We start from the raw sequence: 18,479 nt of genomic DNA, 5'->3' as shown, positions 1-18,479 counted from the left end.
TATATCTGTCTTCCTGTGCTAGGTCTTATGCTAGGTAGTAGAAGAGTGATGGATGGTAAGTGAGATATTATTCCTGCCTTCCTGGTAGGAGAGACAACTAAATAAGCAATCACAATAACGTGATCATTTGATGAAGACTATAAAATAGATTTTCATATTTTTGCAATAATATCTGTATGTGTGCATGCAGAATATTAAATACACTAAAAGAATATATACCAGAAAAAAAAATCCTCTAATGCTAAAAGCAGATAACTGACAACTCCACTTTAGACTCTTCTAGGAAATGACACATTTTGTCTTATTTTTTTTTTCCCCAAAACTATGGTTCGGAGTTGAAGCCCTGAGTAGGTCCAAAACTGTTTTGATAAACACCATCTTATTCTTGTTTGGGGACATCTTGTCCCTCCTTCCATTAAAATTTTAAGTGGTTTTGGAATTAAGTGGACTTGAGTTTCAGGACAGGCTTTGATTCTAATTATTAAAAAGATCTTGTACTACCAAAACAAAAAATAGAATAAAATATAAAAATCATGATTATCTCAATAAATGCAGGAAAAGCATTTGCAAAATTCAACATCCTTTCATGATAAAAATCTTGACAGATTGGGCATAGAACAAACATACTTTAACATAGTAAAGGCCACGCACAACAAACTCACAGTTAACATTATACTCAATGGAGAAAATTGAAAAAATTTCCTCTAACATCAGGAACAAGACAAGAATGCCCACTCCCATCACTCTTATTCAATATAATACTGAAAGTCCTAGCTAGAGTAATTAAGTAAAACAAATAAATAAAAGTCATCCAAATCAGAAAGGAAGAAGTAAAATTATCACTATTTGCAGATGATATGATTTTACATGCAAAAATCCCAAAGACTCAAAGAACTGTTGGAAGTAATCAACAAATTTCATAAAATTGCAGGATATAAAATCAACATACAGAAATCAGCTGCATTTCTGTATACCAACAATGAAGTATCTGACAAAGAAATTGCCCCATAAACAATAGCATCAAAAACAATAAAATACCTAGGAATAAATTTAACCAAGGAAGTGAAAGATCTGTATAACAAAAACTACAAGACTTTGCTGAAAGAAATTGAAGAAGACACAAACAAATGGAAAAACATCTCATGTTCATGGATTGGAAGAATATTGTAAAATGTCCATATTACCCAAACTGATCTATAGATTCAACACAATCTCTATCAAAATATCAAGGGCATTCACCACAGAAATAGAAAAAACAATCCTAAAATTTGTATGGAACCACAAAAGACTCCAAATATCCAAGGAAATCCTAAGGAGAAAAAACAAATCCAAAAGTATCACACTTACTGACTTCAAACTATACTACAAAGCTAGAGTAATATAAAAACAGTACAGTACTGGCATAAAATTAGACATATAGACCATTAGAACAGAATACAGAGCCCAGAATTAAACCCTCCGCATATGTGGTCAACTACTTGTTGACAAGAGAGCCAAGAATACCCAATGAGGAAAGAATAGTCTCTTCAACAAATAGTGTTGAAAAAACTGGATAAACACATGCAGAACAATGAAATTGAACCCCTATCTTACACCACTCACAAAAAGAACTCTAATTGGATCAAAGACTTAAACATAAGACCTGATACTATACAGGTAAAGAGCCATAAAATTAAGACAAAATAAGCTCTATGATGATAAGCAGAGTTGTGGGAGCTACAGAGGAAGCAGTAGTTAATGAAATGTGCCCAGAAGAGGGCACACTTGAGCTCACACTTGGAGAAAGAATAGAATTTCACCAGAGTATGAACAGAAACACTAAGTACATGACATGACCCCATAAAAATAGAAGTGTAGTGTGGATGGGCAGAGGATTGTTTGGGACACCTGTCTGGGTCATGGGGCATGTTTGGACATGAGGTTTGGAAGACACTTGAATGGCATGGAAAAAGTTGGGGATTTAGTCTACAGGCAACAAGAACCAACTGAAACATTTTGAGTAGGAAGGTGATGAGTGATGGGCTTTAACCAACGTTAATAGTAGGGCAATGGGGGAAGGAGGAGAAAGCCTGAGGCAGAGAAGCCAGTTAGAGAATCAGAGTCTGATTTGGGGACAGTGGAGAGGAGGGAGAGATGAGAGACATTTTTGAAGGGTAATTAATTTTGGGGACTTGGAGGCTATTAGTTCTCAAGGCTGAGCTAGCTAAAAGCTGGTTTTTATGTAAGACAGCTCCGAGGGGAGGTGGGGAAGAGGGACATGAAAGGTGGAGCAGGTTTAAGGATGAGATTGAGAGATTGGTTTGGAAAGTGCTGCTTCTGTAGCGTAGCAGCAGACAACTGGTCAGGGTTAGAGAGAGAGAGAATTGGGAAACCTCATCAGACAGATAATAAAGTCATGAGAGCAGATGGACTCACCCAAGGAAAGAGGGAAGTCAGGAGAAAAGTGGAACCAAGGGAAAAACTGAAGGGAATGCCTGTGTCTATTGGTGGGTGAAGTGCCAACCAGCATAGTCACTGAGTATGAATGTAACCAAAGATGGGGGATACCCTGGAGGTGGCAGTATCAGAGAGATGAGGTAAATGGACTCTTCAGGACTCTGGGACCATATCACCCATGTTAGAATTGCTTCTTAGTGATGTGTCTTGGGCAAATTACTTGACTTCTTTGTGCCTCAGTTTCCTCAGCTGTAAGATAAGGATAATAATAGTATCCAAATAGAGTGGTTGTGAAAATTGAGTTAAAATAGGTGAAGTAATTAGAACAGTGCCTGTTACATAGAAAATGGTGCATGTGTTAGTCATTGTTTTGTTGTTACTTTCTAAAATAAGGTTTTAAAAGTAAAAACAGTAGAAAATATGCAGTCATTCATTCAGCCAAGTGCTTTTAAATTTTTTTCAATTATGCCATCTGCTTGTTTTGCGTCAGGCACTGCCTTTTTTAAAACTTTTTATTTTGCGAAGTTGCAAACATAGTACAGAGTTCCTAAATACTCTTCACCTTGTTTCTCATAAGGTTAACATCTTACATACATATTGAAGCCAGAAAATTAACATTAATACAGTACTGTTAACTAATTACCTTATTTGAATATTGCCTGTTTTCCACTGTCTTTTTTTCTTGTTCATGACCCATTCCAGCATCCAACATTGCATTAGGTTGCATCTCCTTGTTCCCTCCATTCTATGACAGTTCTGTCTTTTTCACGATCTTAACTTATTTTAAGACTACTAGTTTTGTAGAAGGTCCATTTGGGTTTATCTAATGGTTTCTCATGATTAGGTTGAGGTTATGCATTTTTGGCAAAAATTCCACAGAAAGGATATTGTAGCCTCCTCAGTACACCATCTTGGGGGTATGATGTCAATATGTCTTATTACTGGTGGTATTAACTTGGATCACTCAGTTAAGGTGATGTCTATCAGCTTTCTCCATAGTAAACATATTTTTTCCTTTTAATTACTAACATGTAGGGAGATACTTTGAGAATGTAAAAATCATTTTTTTCCATATAATTTCCCCTAATTTTAGCATTCTTTGATGGCTCTTGCCTGCAACAATTACTACTGTGGTGTCTGACTACTGGTGATTTTCTATTTTTAGTCATTCCTTCTACATTTATTAATTAGAATTCTGTCATAAGAAAGAGCTGTCCCTTTCCCCCCATTTATTTATTTCAGTATATATTTATACTTGTATTTATTTCAGTATGGACTTGGATACTTGGTCTTTGGGTTGTAATCCAATACTATCCTTATTTATTTTGTTATACAAATTTTTCCAGCTTTGGCCATTGGGACCTCCTTCAAGTTTATCCTGTGTCCTATTGATGTGTCCCCATCATTTCTCAAGCACTTCCTAACTTTCTGGCATCACAAGATATTCCAGACTAATCTTGTCTTTTCCCTGCCATAGCTCTGTAATCAAACATTTCTCTAAGGAGCCCTGGTTCCTTTTATTAGAGAATGGTATTTAGAAAACAAGCTCTGGACTCTAGGTATGATCATTGCTCCTAGGATGCCACTGCTTTCAGGCTCAGGGAGTACCTCTTTTTCAAGTGTCCTGGCCGTCTTTCTAGAAGAGATGTTCCCTGTGCTTTGGGGAAAAATATGGGTTAAAACAATGACACATTCAAATTATTATCCTTTTGAAAATAGTACTGGAAAACCAATACTCTTTGTTCTTTTTCCTTCCCTAGTTCTCCAGTTTGGATTTACAACTATCTTTGTGGCAGCTTTTCCCCTAGCACCACTTCTGGCCTTACTGAATAATATAATTGAAATTCGACTTGACGCTTATAAATTTGTCACACAGTGGAGGCGACCTTTAGCTTCAAGGGCCAAAGACATAGGTAAGTAGGATTTTGGGTGTTTTTAAAAGATATTAACCACCTGGTAGATAAAATAAAACAGCTACCAGCTTTAGATTTTTACATTTGGTTTCCATGTAAGATGACTCAGCTAACTCTCACAAAAGAATAATTGTTAGCTTTAAATAATATTAGATAGGGCTTTCATGGTGGCGCAGTGGTTGAGAATCTGCCTGCTAATGCAGGAGACACGGGTTCGAGCCCAGACAGGGCTTTCATGGTGGCGCAGTGGTTGAGAATCTGCCTGCTAATGCAGGAGACATGGGTTCGAGCCCTGGTCTGGGAGGATCCCATATGCCACGGAGCAACTAAGCCCATGAGCCACAACTACTGAGCCTGCGCGTCTGGAGCCTGTGCTCCGCGACAAGAGAGGCCGCGATAGTGAGAGGCCTGCGCACCGCGATGAAGAGTGGCCCCCGCTTGCCACAACTAGAGAAAGCCCTCGCACAGAAACGAAGACCCAACACAGCAAAAATAAATAAATAAATAAATAAATAATAATAATATTAGATAACAAGTACAGCTACCTATTTTGAAATTTATAATTTCCAGTGCTAGAGAATTTGTGCTTAAATAGATTCTCAATTTGGTTGTTTCTATCCTAAGACTTTGGAATCTAAAAATTTGATTTATTACCATCTATTTCCTTTTTAAAGTAGATCTCCCATTTGCTTAACTTTGTTTTGCTCTTTCCTAAATGTTTGCCTGAGTCATAGGAAGTATGATCTAGTTTTTATAGAGGCAGAGATGGCCTTTGGTTTTTGACTAGAGATGCTGAGTTGAATCAGGTGCAGCCTCTCAAAAGCTGGCAGAGATCAGAGACTGTCTTTTATTCATTTCTGCATCCAGTGCTTAGGATAGAGCAGGCAGGTGCTCAGCCAGTGTGTGTAGAAGAGAATTCAGTGTGTATATGCTTAACTCAGCGGTCTTTGAACGTCCCAATGAAACAAACACACTCAATGAGCACCTGCTCTGGGTCAGTGCATCAGGAACTTGGTCCATAAAGATTGACTGGAGAGACCCTATAGGTACCCCCAAGGAGCTCCCAGTCTGGTGGCATCTTGACATTGCATGTGCCAATCTTATCAGATAGTGTTTGGTGCCTTATCATTGACCAGAATTCTCTACTTATATCTGAACCCGACTGATTTTTAAGTCATGAGCATGGGCACTTCCATGCAAACTCCTTCAATGCCAAGGTTTTTGAAGGTACAAATTCTTCTTCCTGGTTGCAAGAATCAGTATTTGGGATGGTGGAAGGACCTGTGAAAAGGACTATTGAAAATGAATTACCCCAGTTGTTTTTACAGTTATCACCTCTGCTGTTGTTCTGGAATTAATTCAACACTTCTCTTTGAATAGGAATTTGGTATGGAATTCTTGAAGGCATTGGAATTCTCTCTGTTATTACAAATGCATTTGTCATAGCGATCACATCTGACTTTATCCCTCGCTTGGTGTACGCTTATAAGTATGGACCTTGTGCAGGCCAAGGAGAAGCCGGGCAAAAGTAAGTGTGCCATAAAGCCATCATGAAATCCTCATTTCCTAGCCATTATGTGCTGTTGGACACTCAGTCAGAAGCCTCTGCATTGGAGTACATGGGACACAAGTCCAGGACGGAAGGCCTGTAGTGGGGAGGTGGAAATATGATACAATAACACTTTTGGCCAAAGAAAACACATTCTGATCTATTGAAGGGTTGGAAGTCATACAAGTCATAGAAGTTTTAGGTGGAATCCAATGTGAGAAAAGCAAATAATCATTTTCCCCCCTCCTGCTCACCATGAATTCAGAAGTGTGTGGTATGCTAATGTGTGTAGCAAAAAAAGTGTTCCATGATGTATAGTTATGCCATTTTTATGAGTTTATAAAAGTATAGTTATAATTTGATTCCTCTTGTGTCATGTGTAGACTCTGCAAACTTTACATGGGAAATGTGCAATCATGTGCCAAGTACTCACAAGGTATTCCATAAATATTTGTGGAATAAGTAACTGAATGATTCTTTCCTGGCTATGGACTTGACCAGTGTCTATATTACCACAGGCAAATTGGGTAAACTTAACTTGCTGAGAGATCAATACTATGGCATCACCTCAATGGTTCCCAAAACCAAGGCTCTGTATTTCTGGTCAGCTAAAGCCTTGGCAAAATTATAACATGTCCCCTAGCTTTCATTCCTACACCCTTGGAAAAAAGGTAAAAAGTCCCAACATACTTTAATGGGAAAAAATAAAACAACCCTGTTTGGCTAATGTCAAAATAATATAATTAACTGTGGGATTTAAATGTCTGTAGGTCAGAGTGGAATGTGTGTTGGGATCATAGGGTCCTTCTGGTTCCCCAGAAGTCATATCACTTAGGCTCCTGCATATTCCTACAAGCAGCCCTGCCTCTTAGTTTACTAGTCTGAGCCAAACTAATTCATCCTCTATAGCCAGTGTAGTTCCATCAGCCCCCAAGGAGTACAGTGCCACCAGATCAAGTCAGCTAAATTTATACACACCTGACCTAGGTCCAATTTCATTATTCATCCTACATAAATGCTCTAAGGCATAGATAACTGAATGAGATAAAGCTCACAATCCAGCTATTTGAGGAAGCTTCTATAAAGTTCTTCACTAACCACGTGGCCATTAAAGGTGAATTATCTAGCCACTGTGAGCATACCATCCCATTTCAAGAGAAATTTAAAGACTTACATTGTACTATGCATGCATTTCTTTCTACCTGTAACTGTTGTGAACATTCTCTGCTTGACTCAGCCTAGAAAAGCTTACCTTTGTTCAAACCACTTTCATGTATGTTTTTCATTTGATTCTCAAAACAACGCGGGTAGCGGGATATGCATTATTAGCCTCGCTTTGAAGAGCATAAAGAGATTGAGAGAGGTTAAATCCATAATCACAAGGCAGAGTAACTGATGGAGCCCACACAAAGGTAAAGCCTAGACTCAGACAGTGCCCTTCATCCTGAACCTCATAGCCCTCGGGGCCCTTGCCAATAAGGGCTTATCCAACTCATCTAACAGTCAACTCCCTGGCATTTAAATCTTGATGGTTACTTCCATTCTTCCGCTACTTCAAATATGGTAATACCTGTCTTGTTCTGGAGGAAACCAAAAAATAAAGTGGGAACATTTATGTGCAGTTGATAATGAATCAAAGCTTTAGAATTTTGACAGCCTATTAGATTTAAGACAATGTTTAATGGTGATTAGAATTTCTCTAAATAGCCTCCTTAATTCAGTTTTACTGAGCTCTTTGGGCCTTTTTTTTTTTTTAACAATGTTTCTCTTAAGAGCCTGTTGCTACCTTCAATATTTGTAGGTCTACTTTTTATCTTCTAATCCATTAGTCGTTTTTCTCATTTTCAAATAGTTACATTTGTGTATGTTTCTTCATGAATCTTATTTTCTGCCCCATCAGCTACTCTATTATCCTTTTTAGGTTTTTTTCTTTTTCCAGTTTAAAAATGCTTCAGAGATGACTGAACTCATAGAGGAGCAGCACTGTCAAATTTTAGACGTCATAGGCTTTTAAGGTAGCATGTGCAGTCAGAGTGAGATCCCACTTAGATTAAATCCGGCTGTGGAAATGCCATATTTCAATTTAAATTGACCCTAAATCAACAGTATTCCAACCAACCAGTCACCTTTCTCCAGAACTCCAGGCTTCCCTCACCTTACAGGTTTCCCTGGCTCCTCCATGGATGAGAATTTCACTCCTGTGTCCAGGGTCATTCAGTTCACAGGCCCTGTGTCCCTATGACAGCGTGCTTCAGTTATTCCTGGCTGCGCATTCCCACCAGTCTCAACACTCGTCTGCTCAGCAGACGAGTCTTTAGCAGCACAGTGGGGAAGACATTCTCATTTTTCAGCCAGATCTGTACGTGAAAGGAATACTGTGGTTTGAGGCAGTGGTCTCCACACAGCGGATACACAAGAATTTTTCAAATGTTTTCATCTTCCCTCTTAAGACATTCTGTCTTTCCAGCTGCCAGTGATCAGAGTGTTGTTCATTGCCTACAAAATGAAGTCACTTCGTCTTTCAGGGTATCTTCCCAAGGGTCCTTTAGAAAGAGCTTAGAGAACTAAAATCACCTCTGGGCAGACATCAGGAGACAGAAATTGTGAGGTCAAGTTGAAGGTGTATATTATAAAATTGTTCTGTCAATCAGAGTTAAAATTTCAATCAGCAAACTAATTTTTTTTTTCCAGAAAGCACAAATAACCAGTTTGATCCCTCACCCTCAATGAATGCAATAAACTAATTACTTTGTTATCAGGTAGACATGGATTAGAGTTTGGGAACATTCTCTAAGGATATATGCAGGCCTTAGAAAATTACTGTGAGGTATATACCTGATCTAGTGGTATAAATCAAGCTGATTTTCCTGTAAAAATAGTTATACCATAAGGAGTTAGAGATTTGATCAAGGACACAGTGCTCGAATTTTCACAGAATGAGCTACAAATATCTTAATGAACTATAAATAATGTATTTATATGAGCTATAAATCTATTAAATTGATCAACACCAAAACCAATTGCAAAGTTGTATTTCAGAAGATAAAGCTTATGGTTACAGAGGGCTACTCTTCTTATTTCATAATGTCTGACATTTTCAATGCAAGAAGTCGGAAGTCCACTTTCTTCTGTGCTTATCTCACTAGCCTAATTTATTACCTATAAAGTTATCTACAAATTAACCTATAAATAAATTAGTCATTTGTTTTCTACAAAGCATGTCTGATTAAAATGCACAAACCTGACCTTATTTCCCCTTGCTCTTTTGCCCTTTCAACCCTATCCCCATGCTATTTGAGTCACAATGCCTAAAACCTCAAAAGCAAATTTAGTAGAATTCAAAGCAGATGTGGCACATATATACAATGGAATATCACTCAGCCATAAAAAGAAACGACATTGAGCTATTTGTAATGAGGTGGATAGACCTAGAGTCTGTCATACAGAGTGAAGTAAGTCAGAAAGAGAAGACAAATACCGTATGCTAACACATATATATGGAATTTAAGGGAAAAAAAATGTCATGAAGAACCTAGGGGTAAAACAGGAATAAAGACACAGACCTACTTGAGAATGGACTTCAGGATATGGGGAGGGGGAAGGGTAAGCTGTGACAAAGCGAGAGAGAGGCATGGACATATATACACTACCAAACGTAAAATAGCTAGCTAGTGGGAAGCAGCAGCATAGCACAGGGAGATCAGCTCGGTGCTTTGTGACCGCCTGGAGGGGTGGGATAGGGAGGGTGGGAGGGAGGGAGATGCAAGAGGGAAGAGATATGGGAACATATGTATATGTATAACTGATTCACTTTGTTATAAAGCAGAAACTAACACACCATTGTGAAGCAATTATACTCCAATAAAGTTGTAAAAAAAAAAAAAGACACTCTGCAGTGAGTTTGATCTGGAATCTACAAACTCAAAAGTCACCTTCTGATTCTGTTCTCTCCCTTGAAAATGGTGATAATGATCACTAGCTCATCCTTTTCCCCCACAGTAAAGGATGGAAAGCAATAAGTAATGAATGGTTTTAAAACCAGAATTCTCACATTTAAATAAATGTCTTCTCAGAAGTTACTTGGAAAACATATGCATTCTCATTCAAACAATGCTGCCCTTGCATAAGACATTTTTCTGAATCTTCTTTCTTGGAAATGCCTTTAGAGGCCATCTGCCAACCCCTTAAGAAAACTGATGACTTCATTATTTTATATTCTCAGGAAACTCTTCCTTTGTCTGATACTTTTTTCTCCTTCCCTCTCACTTCTCCCTGATCATCAGTGTAGCCTCGTCTTTCCTGTGTCTCACCTGGAGCTGGGGGTGTGTCACAGTGACGATACATAGACCTCCTGCCAGCAAACTTAGCAGACATGGGATCTGCTGCTGCCTGTGACCTTCCTGATGTAACAATAGGTCACTGAGTTGACCCATGGATGCCACTGGCTGAACTCTATATGATGAAGTGTGGGAAACCTCATTTCCCTGAATTGATGATGGTCTCAACTGTTTGATGTTGGCAAGCTAAGATTCTACCACAGTGAAAAGAATTAGATAAATGCCTAGAAAATTCAGCATTAGCAGTTCCTCTTCTTCCTTGATTATGGAAATTATATGGAAGGAAGACTTATTAGTTCCATGTGTAATGCTTTGCACCCAGAAGGAGTACATGCCCGCTAAAGGCACATTTTCAACTAGATTCATGACTGACATTACATGAATATGCTTAATGAAGAGTTCAACTATGTCTCCCTTTTATCTTTTATTTTGAATGTAAGGTATTCAGCCTGTGAGATGGGTATTTCATTCAAATTTAGGCTCTCTACTGAGGTTTTTAACAGAGTAGCCATGAGCAGCTTTAATCTTAGTAAAGCTCAGGGCTGCTGTTTGAGAGAAGAATGTAGGAGGGGTTGTAATTATTCCATTTCAATGCTGGGCCTGCTTTTGCCAGTTTCCAGAGCACCTTTCCCTTCCCACAGCTGAGCTCCTGAAAAGACTCTGCCCTATTCTGTATTTCACAAAACCGGCTCCCTCTCTGTGACAGCTAATCATCATCAAGCTTCTGTTTTCATGTCATGTTCTAGGCAGTTCATAGATGAGGGAGAAATCATTTCAAATTATCTTTTTATGGAGTGATGGGAGAGGCCTGCTGCCAGTGGGAGTAGGGCATGTTACACACGCACTGACCATTGGTTTCACCCATGAGTGACTGTTGACAAATGGGTCCTTCTGCTTGGTTCATTTCTTTTAAGGCCACGATGAAACCAGTGACTTGTCTTGAGCAAGACAACACATGCACAGAACCTATGTGCTCTCAGAACTATGTTTGTGTTATCACTTGGGTTTGGTATTCAGCAACTTTGGATAATCACATCAGACATGTTAATGAAGAGAGTCTGAAGACCATGATTTATTCTTTCAATTAATAATTAAATATTTATTGACCTCCGAGGTGCATGAAATAAAATGAATAATACCACTCACATTTATTAAGATCTTGCTATAGGCTAAGCATTATATCACTTGCTTTACATATATCATTTCATTTCACTCCCACAATGACCCTATGAGGTGGACACTTCTGTTGCTTAAAGAGTTGCATAATTTGCCAAGATCACATGGCTAGAAAGCAGCAGAGCTACAATTTGACCCTAAAGCCCAAGTTTTTTGTATTGTAATATACTGACCCCCATTCCCCAACACAGAAAGAAAGCCATGTCCTCAAGAAGCTTATATCCCTGGGAGGTCCAGGCAATAGTTTTATTCCTGATCCATCTTCAAGACCTTGATAGAATCTCTGGTACTTTAATTTTCCTCCAATCAAATAAATTGAATTCAGTATTTACTGGATTCCTACACTGCATGAGACTGTCCTAGGATACCAAAATATTTATCACACCTCTTCTCATCCAAAAAAGAAAAAAACCACTATAGTCCAAAGGAGAAGACATACATGTATGCAGCCAACTCTAATATAAGCTATATGGCCATTGTGAAGTAAATATAGCTGCACCACAGAGAGAAGGGAATGAGTCTTCTGTCTGGGGGGATTAGGACGTTTTCACAAAAGAGGTGACATCTCAGTTGGTGAACACTATTACCACTTGTAAAACATGAGTAAGGAATCCCAAGAGAAAAGACAACATGAGCAGAGGCATGAAAGTATATGATACGTGAAAGGCACATAATCTAGCATGACTGTAGCATGGGATGTGAGTTGGGAGGGGGGTTATATTCATACTAGTTATATTCAGGGCATTATGAGAAATTATAGATAATCATTAATGAAGGAATGTGATTATGTGTGCATATGTATGTGTGTCATCAATGAAAGAAGTGGTGACTTACTTATGCTGATCATGCAATGCTTTTGCCCATTTCACTGAAGCACTGATTGGGGTAGTGATGGTCTAGATGATGATTCTGCACAAAAAGGACTATAACAAAAGAATGACTCGTTCTTCGTTCAACATACCCAGGGCTTTTCAGTGTATTCCAACTTGAGTACTGTGACAAGGCAGGTCCAAGTAAGGCACCTATAACTGCAGGGATTTCTAGGAAGTAGAGCCTTGGTGAATTGGATGCAGAGGAGATCAGAGTCCTAATTAGAGAATCTGTTTTCTTTTGTAGGTGCATGGTTGGCTATGTGAACGCCAGCTTGTCTGTATTCCGAATTTCTGACTTTGAGAACCGATCTGAGCCTGAGTCTGATGGCAGTGAGTTCTCGGGGACTCCTCTCAAGTACTGTAGGTAAGTGTGGCACTCTGAGCCTCAGCTGGGCTGGCTCTGCCGTGGGGAGGTGTTGCTCAGACAGTGGCCATTTTCGACTGAGTGGATTTACAGCTGTGGTTCTCAAACTTGATTATGCATTACAATCCCCTGGAGAATTTTTAAGTCTCTTTATGAGGCTGTGACCCACACAGATTAAAACATAATCTCTGGGTGAAACCCAGACTTCCAGATCCAGGAAGCCCATGTAAGAGGAACCCAAAGAGACCCCCACTAAGACATTATAATTAAAGTATCAAAAGTTAAGACAAGGAGAGAATATTTGAAGCAGCAAGAGAAAAACAATTTGTTACACACAGACATATGTCATTTTTGTGCACTTCGCAGATACTGCATTTGTTAAAAATTGAAGGTTTGTGGCAATCTTGCATCGAGAAAGTCTGTCAGTGCTGTTTTTCCAACAGCATTTGCTCACTTTGTGACTCTGTGTCACGTTTTGGTAATTCTCGCCATATTTCATATTTTTTCATTATTATTATATTTGTTGTGGTGATCTATGATCAGTGATCTTTGATGTTACTATCATAATTGTTCTGGGGTACTACAAACCCTGCACATATAAGACAGTGGACTTAATGTGTTCTGACTGCTCTGTTTCCCCATCTCTGCCTCTCCGTGGGCTCCCCTCTTCCCTGAGACACAGTATTGAAATTAGGCCAATTCAATTAATAACCGTACAGTGGCCTCTAAGTGTTTAAGAGAAAGGAAAGCCACACATCTCTCACTTTAAATCAAAAGCTAGAAATGACTAAGCTTAGTAAGGAAGGCAAGCTGAAAGCAGAGATAAGCCAAAAGGTAGGCCTCTTCCACCAAACAGTTTGCCAAGTTGTGAATGCAAAGGAAAAGTTCTTGAAGGAAAGTTAAAGTGCTACTCCAGTGAACACCCAAATGATAAGAAAGTGAAACAGCCTTACTGATGATCTGAAGAAAGTTTTAGTGGTCTGTACAGAAGATCAAACCAGAAAAAACATTCCCTTAAGCCAAAGCTTCATCCAGAGCAAGACCCTCACTCTCTCAATTCTGTGAGGGCCAGGAGAGGTAAGGAAGCTACAGAAAAGTTGGAAGCTAGCAGAGGTTAGTTCATGAGGTTTAAGAAGCAGCACCCATAACATGCAAGTGCTGATGTAGAAGCTGCAGCAATTTGGTTCAAGTCGGCAGAGTGGAAGGACGTGCGCTCCCTCCCTCTTGCGAGAGCACCAGAATCACAACTAACTGCTGAATAATCATCGATAGGAAGACACTGTAACTCACCAAAAAAGGTACCCCACATCCAAAGACAAAGAAGCCCCAGTGAGATGGTAGGAGGGTCGCAATCACAATAAAATCAAATCCCATAACCACTGGGTAGGTGACTCACAAACTGGAGAACAATTATACCACAGAAGTCTACCCACTGGAGTGAAGGTTCTGAACCCCACATCATGCTTCCCAATCTGGGGGTCTAGCAATGGGAGGAGGAATTCCCAGAGAATCACACTTCGAAGGCTAGCAGGATTTGATTGCAGGACTTCGACAGGACTGGGGGAAACAGAAACTCCACTCTTGGAGGGCACACACAAAGTAGTGTGCTTATCAGGACCCAGGGGGAAGGAGCAGTGACCCCATAGGAGACTGAACCAGACCTACCTGCTAGTGTTGGAGGGTATCCTGCAGAGGCGGGGGGTGGCTGTGTCTCACCATGAGGACAAGGACACTGGCAGCAGAGGTTCTGGGAAGTACTCCTTGGTGTGAGCCCTCCCAGAGTCCACCATGAGCCCCACCAAAGAGCCTCTGGCTCCAGTGCTGGGTCCCCTCAGGCCAAACAACCAACAGGGAGGGAACTCAGCCCCACCCATCAGCAGACAAGCAGGTTAAAGTTTTACTGGGCTCTGCCCACCAGAGAAACACCCAGCTCTACTCACCACCAGTTCCTCCAATCAGGAAGCTTGCACAACACTCTTAGATAGCCTCATCCACCAGAAAGCAGGTAGCAGAAGCAAGAAGAACTAAAATCCTGCAGCCTGTGGAACGAAAACCACATTCACAGAAAGATAGACAAAATGAAAAGGCAAAGGACTGTGTACCAGATGAAGTAACAAGATGAAACCCCAGAAACACAACTAAATGAAGTGGAGATAGGCAATCTTCCAGAAAAGGAACTCAGAATAATGATAGTGAAGATGATCCAAGCCCTCAGAAAAAGAATGGAGGCAAAGATCGAGAAGATGCAAGAAGTGTTTAACAAAGACAGAAGAATTAAAGAACAAACAGAGATGAACAATACAATAACTGAAATGAAAAATACACTAGAAGGAATCAACAGCAGAATAACTGAGGCAGAAGAACAGATAAGTGACCTGGAACAGAATGGTGGAATTCACTGCCGTGGAACAGAATAAAGAAAAAGAATGAAAAGAAATGAAGACAGCCTAAGAGACCTCTGGGACAAAATCAAATGCATCAACATTCTCATTATATGGGTTCCAGAAAAAATAAAGAGAGAGAAAAAGGACCCAAGAAAATATTTGAAGAGATTATAGTCGAAAACTTCCCTAACATAGGAAAGGAAATAGCCACCCAAGTGCAGGAAGCACAGAGAGTCCCAGGCAGGATAAACCCAAGGAGAAACACACCGAGACACACAGTAATCAAATTGACAAAAATTAATGACAAAGAAAAATTATTAAAAGTAACAAGGGAAAAATGACAGATAACATACAAGGGAACTCCCATAAGGTTAACAGCTGATTTCTCAGCAGAAACTGTACAAGCCAGAAAGGAGTCGCACGGTATATTTAAAGTGATAAAAGGGAAGAACCTACAACCAAAATTACTTGACCCAGCAAGGATCTCATTCAGATTCGACGGAGAAATCAAAAGCTTTACAGACAAGCAAATGCTAAGAGAATTCAGCACCACCAAACCAGCTCTACAACAAATGCTAAAGGAACTTTTCTAAGTGGGAAACACAAGAGAAGGAAAGGACCTACAAAAACAAACCCAAAACAATTAAGAAAATGGTAATAGGAACATACATATCAATAATTACCTTAAATGTGAATGGATTAAATGCTCCAACCAAAAGACACAGGCTTGCTGAATGGATAGAAAAACGAGACCTATACATATGCTGTCTACAAGAGACCCACTTCAGACCTACGAACACATACAGACTGAAACTGAGGAGATGGAAAAAGATATTCCATGCAAATGGAAATCAAAAGAAAGCTGGAGTAGCAATACTCATATCAAATAGACATTAAAATAAAGAACAGTACAAGAAACAAGGAAGCACACTACATAATGATCAAGGGATCAATCCAAGAAGAAAATATAATAATTATAAATATATATGCACCCAACATAGGAGTACATCAATACATAAGGCAAATGCTAACAGCTATAAAAGAGTAAATCAACAGTAACACAGTAATAGTGGGGGACTTTAACACCTCACTTACACCAATGGACAGATCATCCACAAGAAAATTAATAAGGAAACACAAGCTTTAAATGACACTATAGACCAGACAGATTTAACTGATATATAGAACATCCGAAAACAGCAGATTACACTTTATTCTCAAGTGCACATGGAACATTCTCCTGGATAGATCACATGTTGGGTCAAAAATCAAGGCTTGGTAAATTTAAGAAAATTGAAATCATATCAAGCATCTTTTCTGAACAAAACACTATGAGATTAGAAATAAATTACAGGGGAAAAAAAGGTAAAAACACAAACATATGGAGGCTAAACAATACATTACTAAATAACCAAGAGGTCACTAAAGAAATCAGAGAGGAAATCAAAAAATACCTAGAGACAAATGACAACGAAAACACAACGATCCAAAACCTATGGGATGGAGCAAAAGCAGTTCTAAGAGGGAAGTTTATAGCAATAAAATCCTACCTATCCTACCTCAAGAAACAAGAAAAATCTCAAATAAACAATCTAACCTTACATCTAAAGGAACTAGAGAAAGAAGAACAAACAAAACCCAAAGTTAGTAGAAGGAAAGAAATCATAAAGATCAGAGCAGAAATAAATGATACAGAAACAAACAAAACAATAGCAAAGATCAATAATACTAAAAGCTGGTTCTTTGAGAAGATAAACAAAATTGATAAACATTTAGCCAGACTTATCAAGAAAAAGAGGGAAAGGACTCAAATCAATAAAATTAGAAATGAAAAAGGAGAAGTTAAACAGGCACCACAGAAATACAAAGCATCACAAGAGACTACTACAAGCAACTCTATGCCCCCAAAATTGACAACCTGGAAGAAATGGACAAATTCTTACAAAGGTATAACCTTCCAAGACTGAACCAAGAAGAAATAGAAAATACGAACAGACCAATCACAAGTAATGAAATTGAAACTGTGATTAAAAATCTTCCAACAAACAAAAGCCCAGGACCAGATGGCTTCACAGGTGAATTCTATCAAACATCCTTCTCAAACTCTTCCAAAAAACGGCGAGGAAGGAACACTCCCAAACTCATTCTATAAGGACACCATCACCCTGATACCAACACCAGACAAAGATATTACAAAAAAGAAAATTAGAGACCAATACCACTGATGAATATAGATGCAAAAGTCCTCAACAAACTACTAGCAAACAAAATCCAACAACACATTAAAAGGATCATACACCATAATCATGTGGGATTTCTCTCAGGGATGCAAGGAGTCTTCAGTATATGCAAGTCAATCAGTGTGATACACGATGTTAACAAATTGAAGAATAAAAACCATATGATCATCTCAATAGATGCAGAAAAAGCTTTTGACAAAATTCAACACCCATTTATGATAAAAACTCTCCAGAAAGTGGGCACAGAGGGAACCTACCTCAACATAATAAAAGCCATTTACGACAAACCCACAGCAAACTTCATTTTCAATGGTGAAAAACTGAAAGCATTTCCTCTAAGGTCAGGAACAAGACAAGGATGTCCACTCTCACCACTATTATTCAAGATAGTTTTGTAAGTCCTAGCCACGGCAATCAGAGAAGAAAAAGAAAGAAAAGAAAACCAAATTGGAAAAGAAGTAAAACTGTCACTGTTTGCAGATGACATGATACTATACATAGAAAATCCTAAACATGCCACCAGAAAACTGCTAGAACTAATCAATGAATTTGGTAAAGTTGCAGGATGCGAAAGTAATGCACCGAAATCTCTTGCATTCCTATATACTAACAATGAAAGATCAGAAAGAGAAATTAAGAATCCCATTCACCACTGCAGCAAAAAGAATAAAATACCTAGGAATAAACCTACCTAAGGAGGTAAAATACGTGTACTCAGAAAACAAAAAGACACTGATGAAAGAAATTAAAGGTGACACAAACAGATGGAGAGACATACCATGTTTTTGGATTGGAAGACCCAATATTGTGAAAATGACTACACTACCCAAAGCAATCAATCTACAGATTCAATTCAATCCCTATCAAATTACCAATGGCATTTTTTACAGAACTAGAACAAAAAATCTTAAAATTTGAGGAGGGGGAAGATGGCGGAAGAGTAAAACGTGGAGATCACCTTCCTCCCCACAAATACATAAAAACTACATCTACATGTGGAACAACTCCTACAGAACACCTACTGAATGCTGGCAGAAGACCTCAGCCCTCCCAAAAGGCAAGAAACTCCCCACGTACCTGGATAGGGCAAAAGAAAAAAAGAATAAACAGAGACAAAAGAATAGGGATGGTACTTGCACCTCGGGGAGGGAGCCGGGAAGGAGGAAAGGTTTCCACACACTAGGAAGCCCCTTCGCAGGCGGAGACTG

General features: G+C 39.0%; 1 protein-coding gene across 1 annotated transcript in view; it reads left to right on the top strand.

The window, feature by feature from the left end:
- The window catches only part of ANO4 (anoctamin 4), a 227,783-nt gene that overhangs the window by 192,876 nt on the left and 16,428 nt on the right, over positions 1 to 18,479 (top strand). The window contains exons 21-23 of the mRNA XM_060112423.1: positions 4,197 to 4,349; positions 5,730 to 5,877; positions 12,528 to 12,647. Coding sequence (XP_059968406.1) covers positions 4,197 to 4,349; positions 5,730 to 5,877; positions 12,528 to 12,647 — 421 coding nt within the window. The remainder of the gene's footprint in view (positions 1 to 4,196; positions 4,350 to 5,729; positions 5,878 to 12,527; positions 12,648 to 18,479) is intronic.

This window comes from Mesoplodon densirostris, chromosome 11, assembly GCF_025265405.1.
Source record: "Mesoplodon densirostris isolate mMesDen1 chromosome 11, mMesDen1 primary haplotype, whole genome shotgun sequence".
Classification (NCBI taxonomy): domain Eukaryota; kingdom Metazoa; phylum Chordata; class Mammalia; order Artiodactyla; family Ziphiidae; genus Mesoplodon; species Mesoplodon densirostris.
This window is presented reverse-complemented; position numbering and strand designations above follow the sequence as displayed.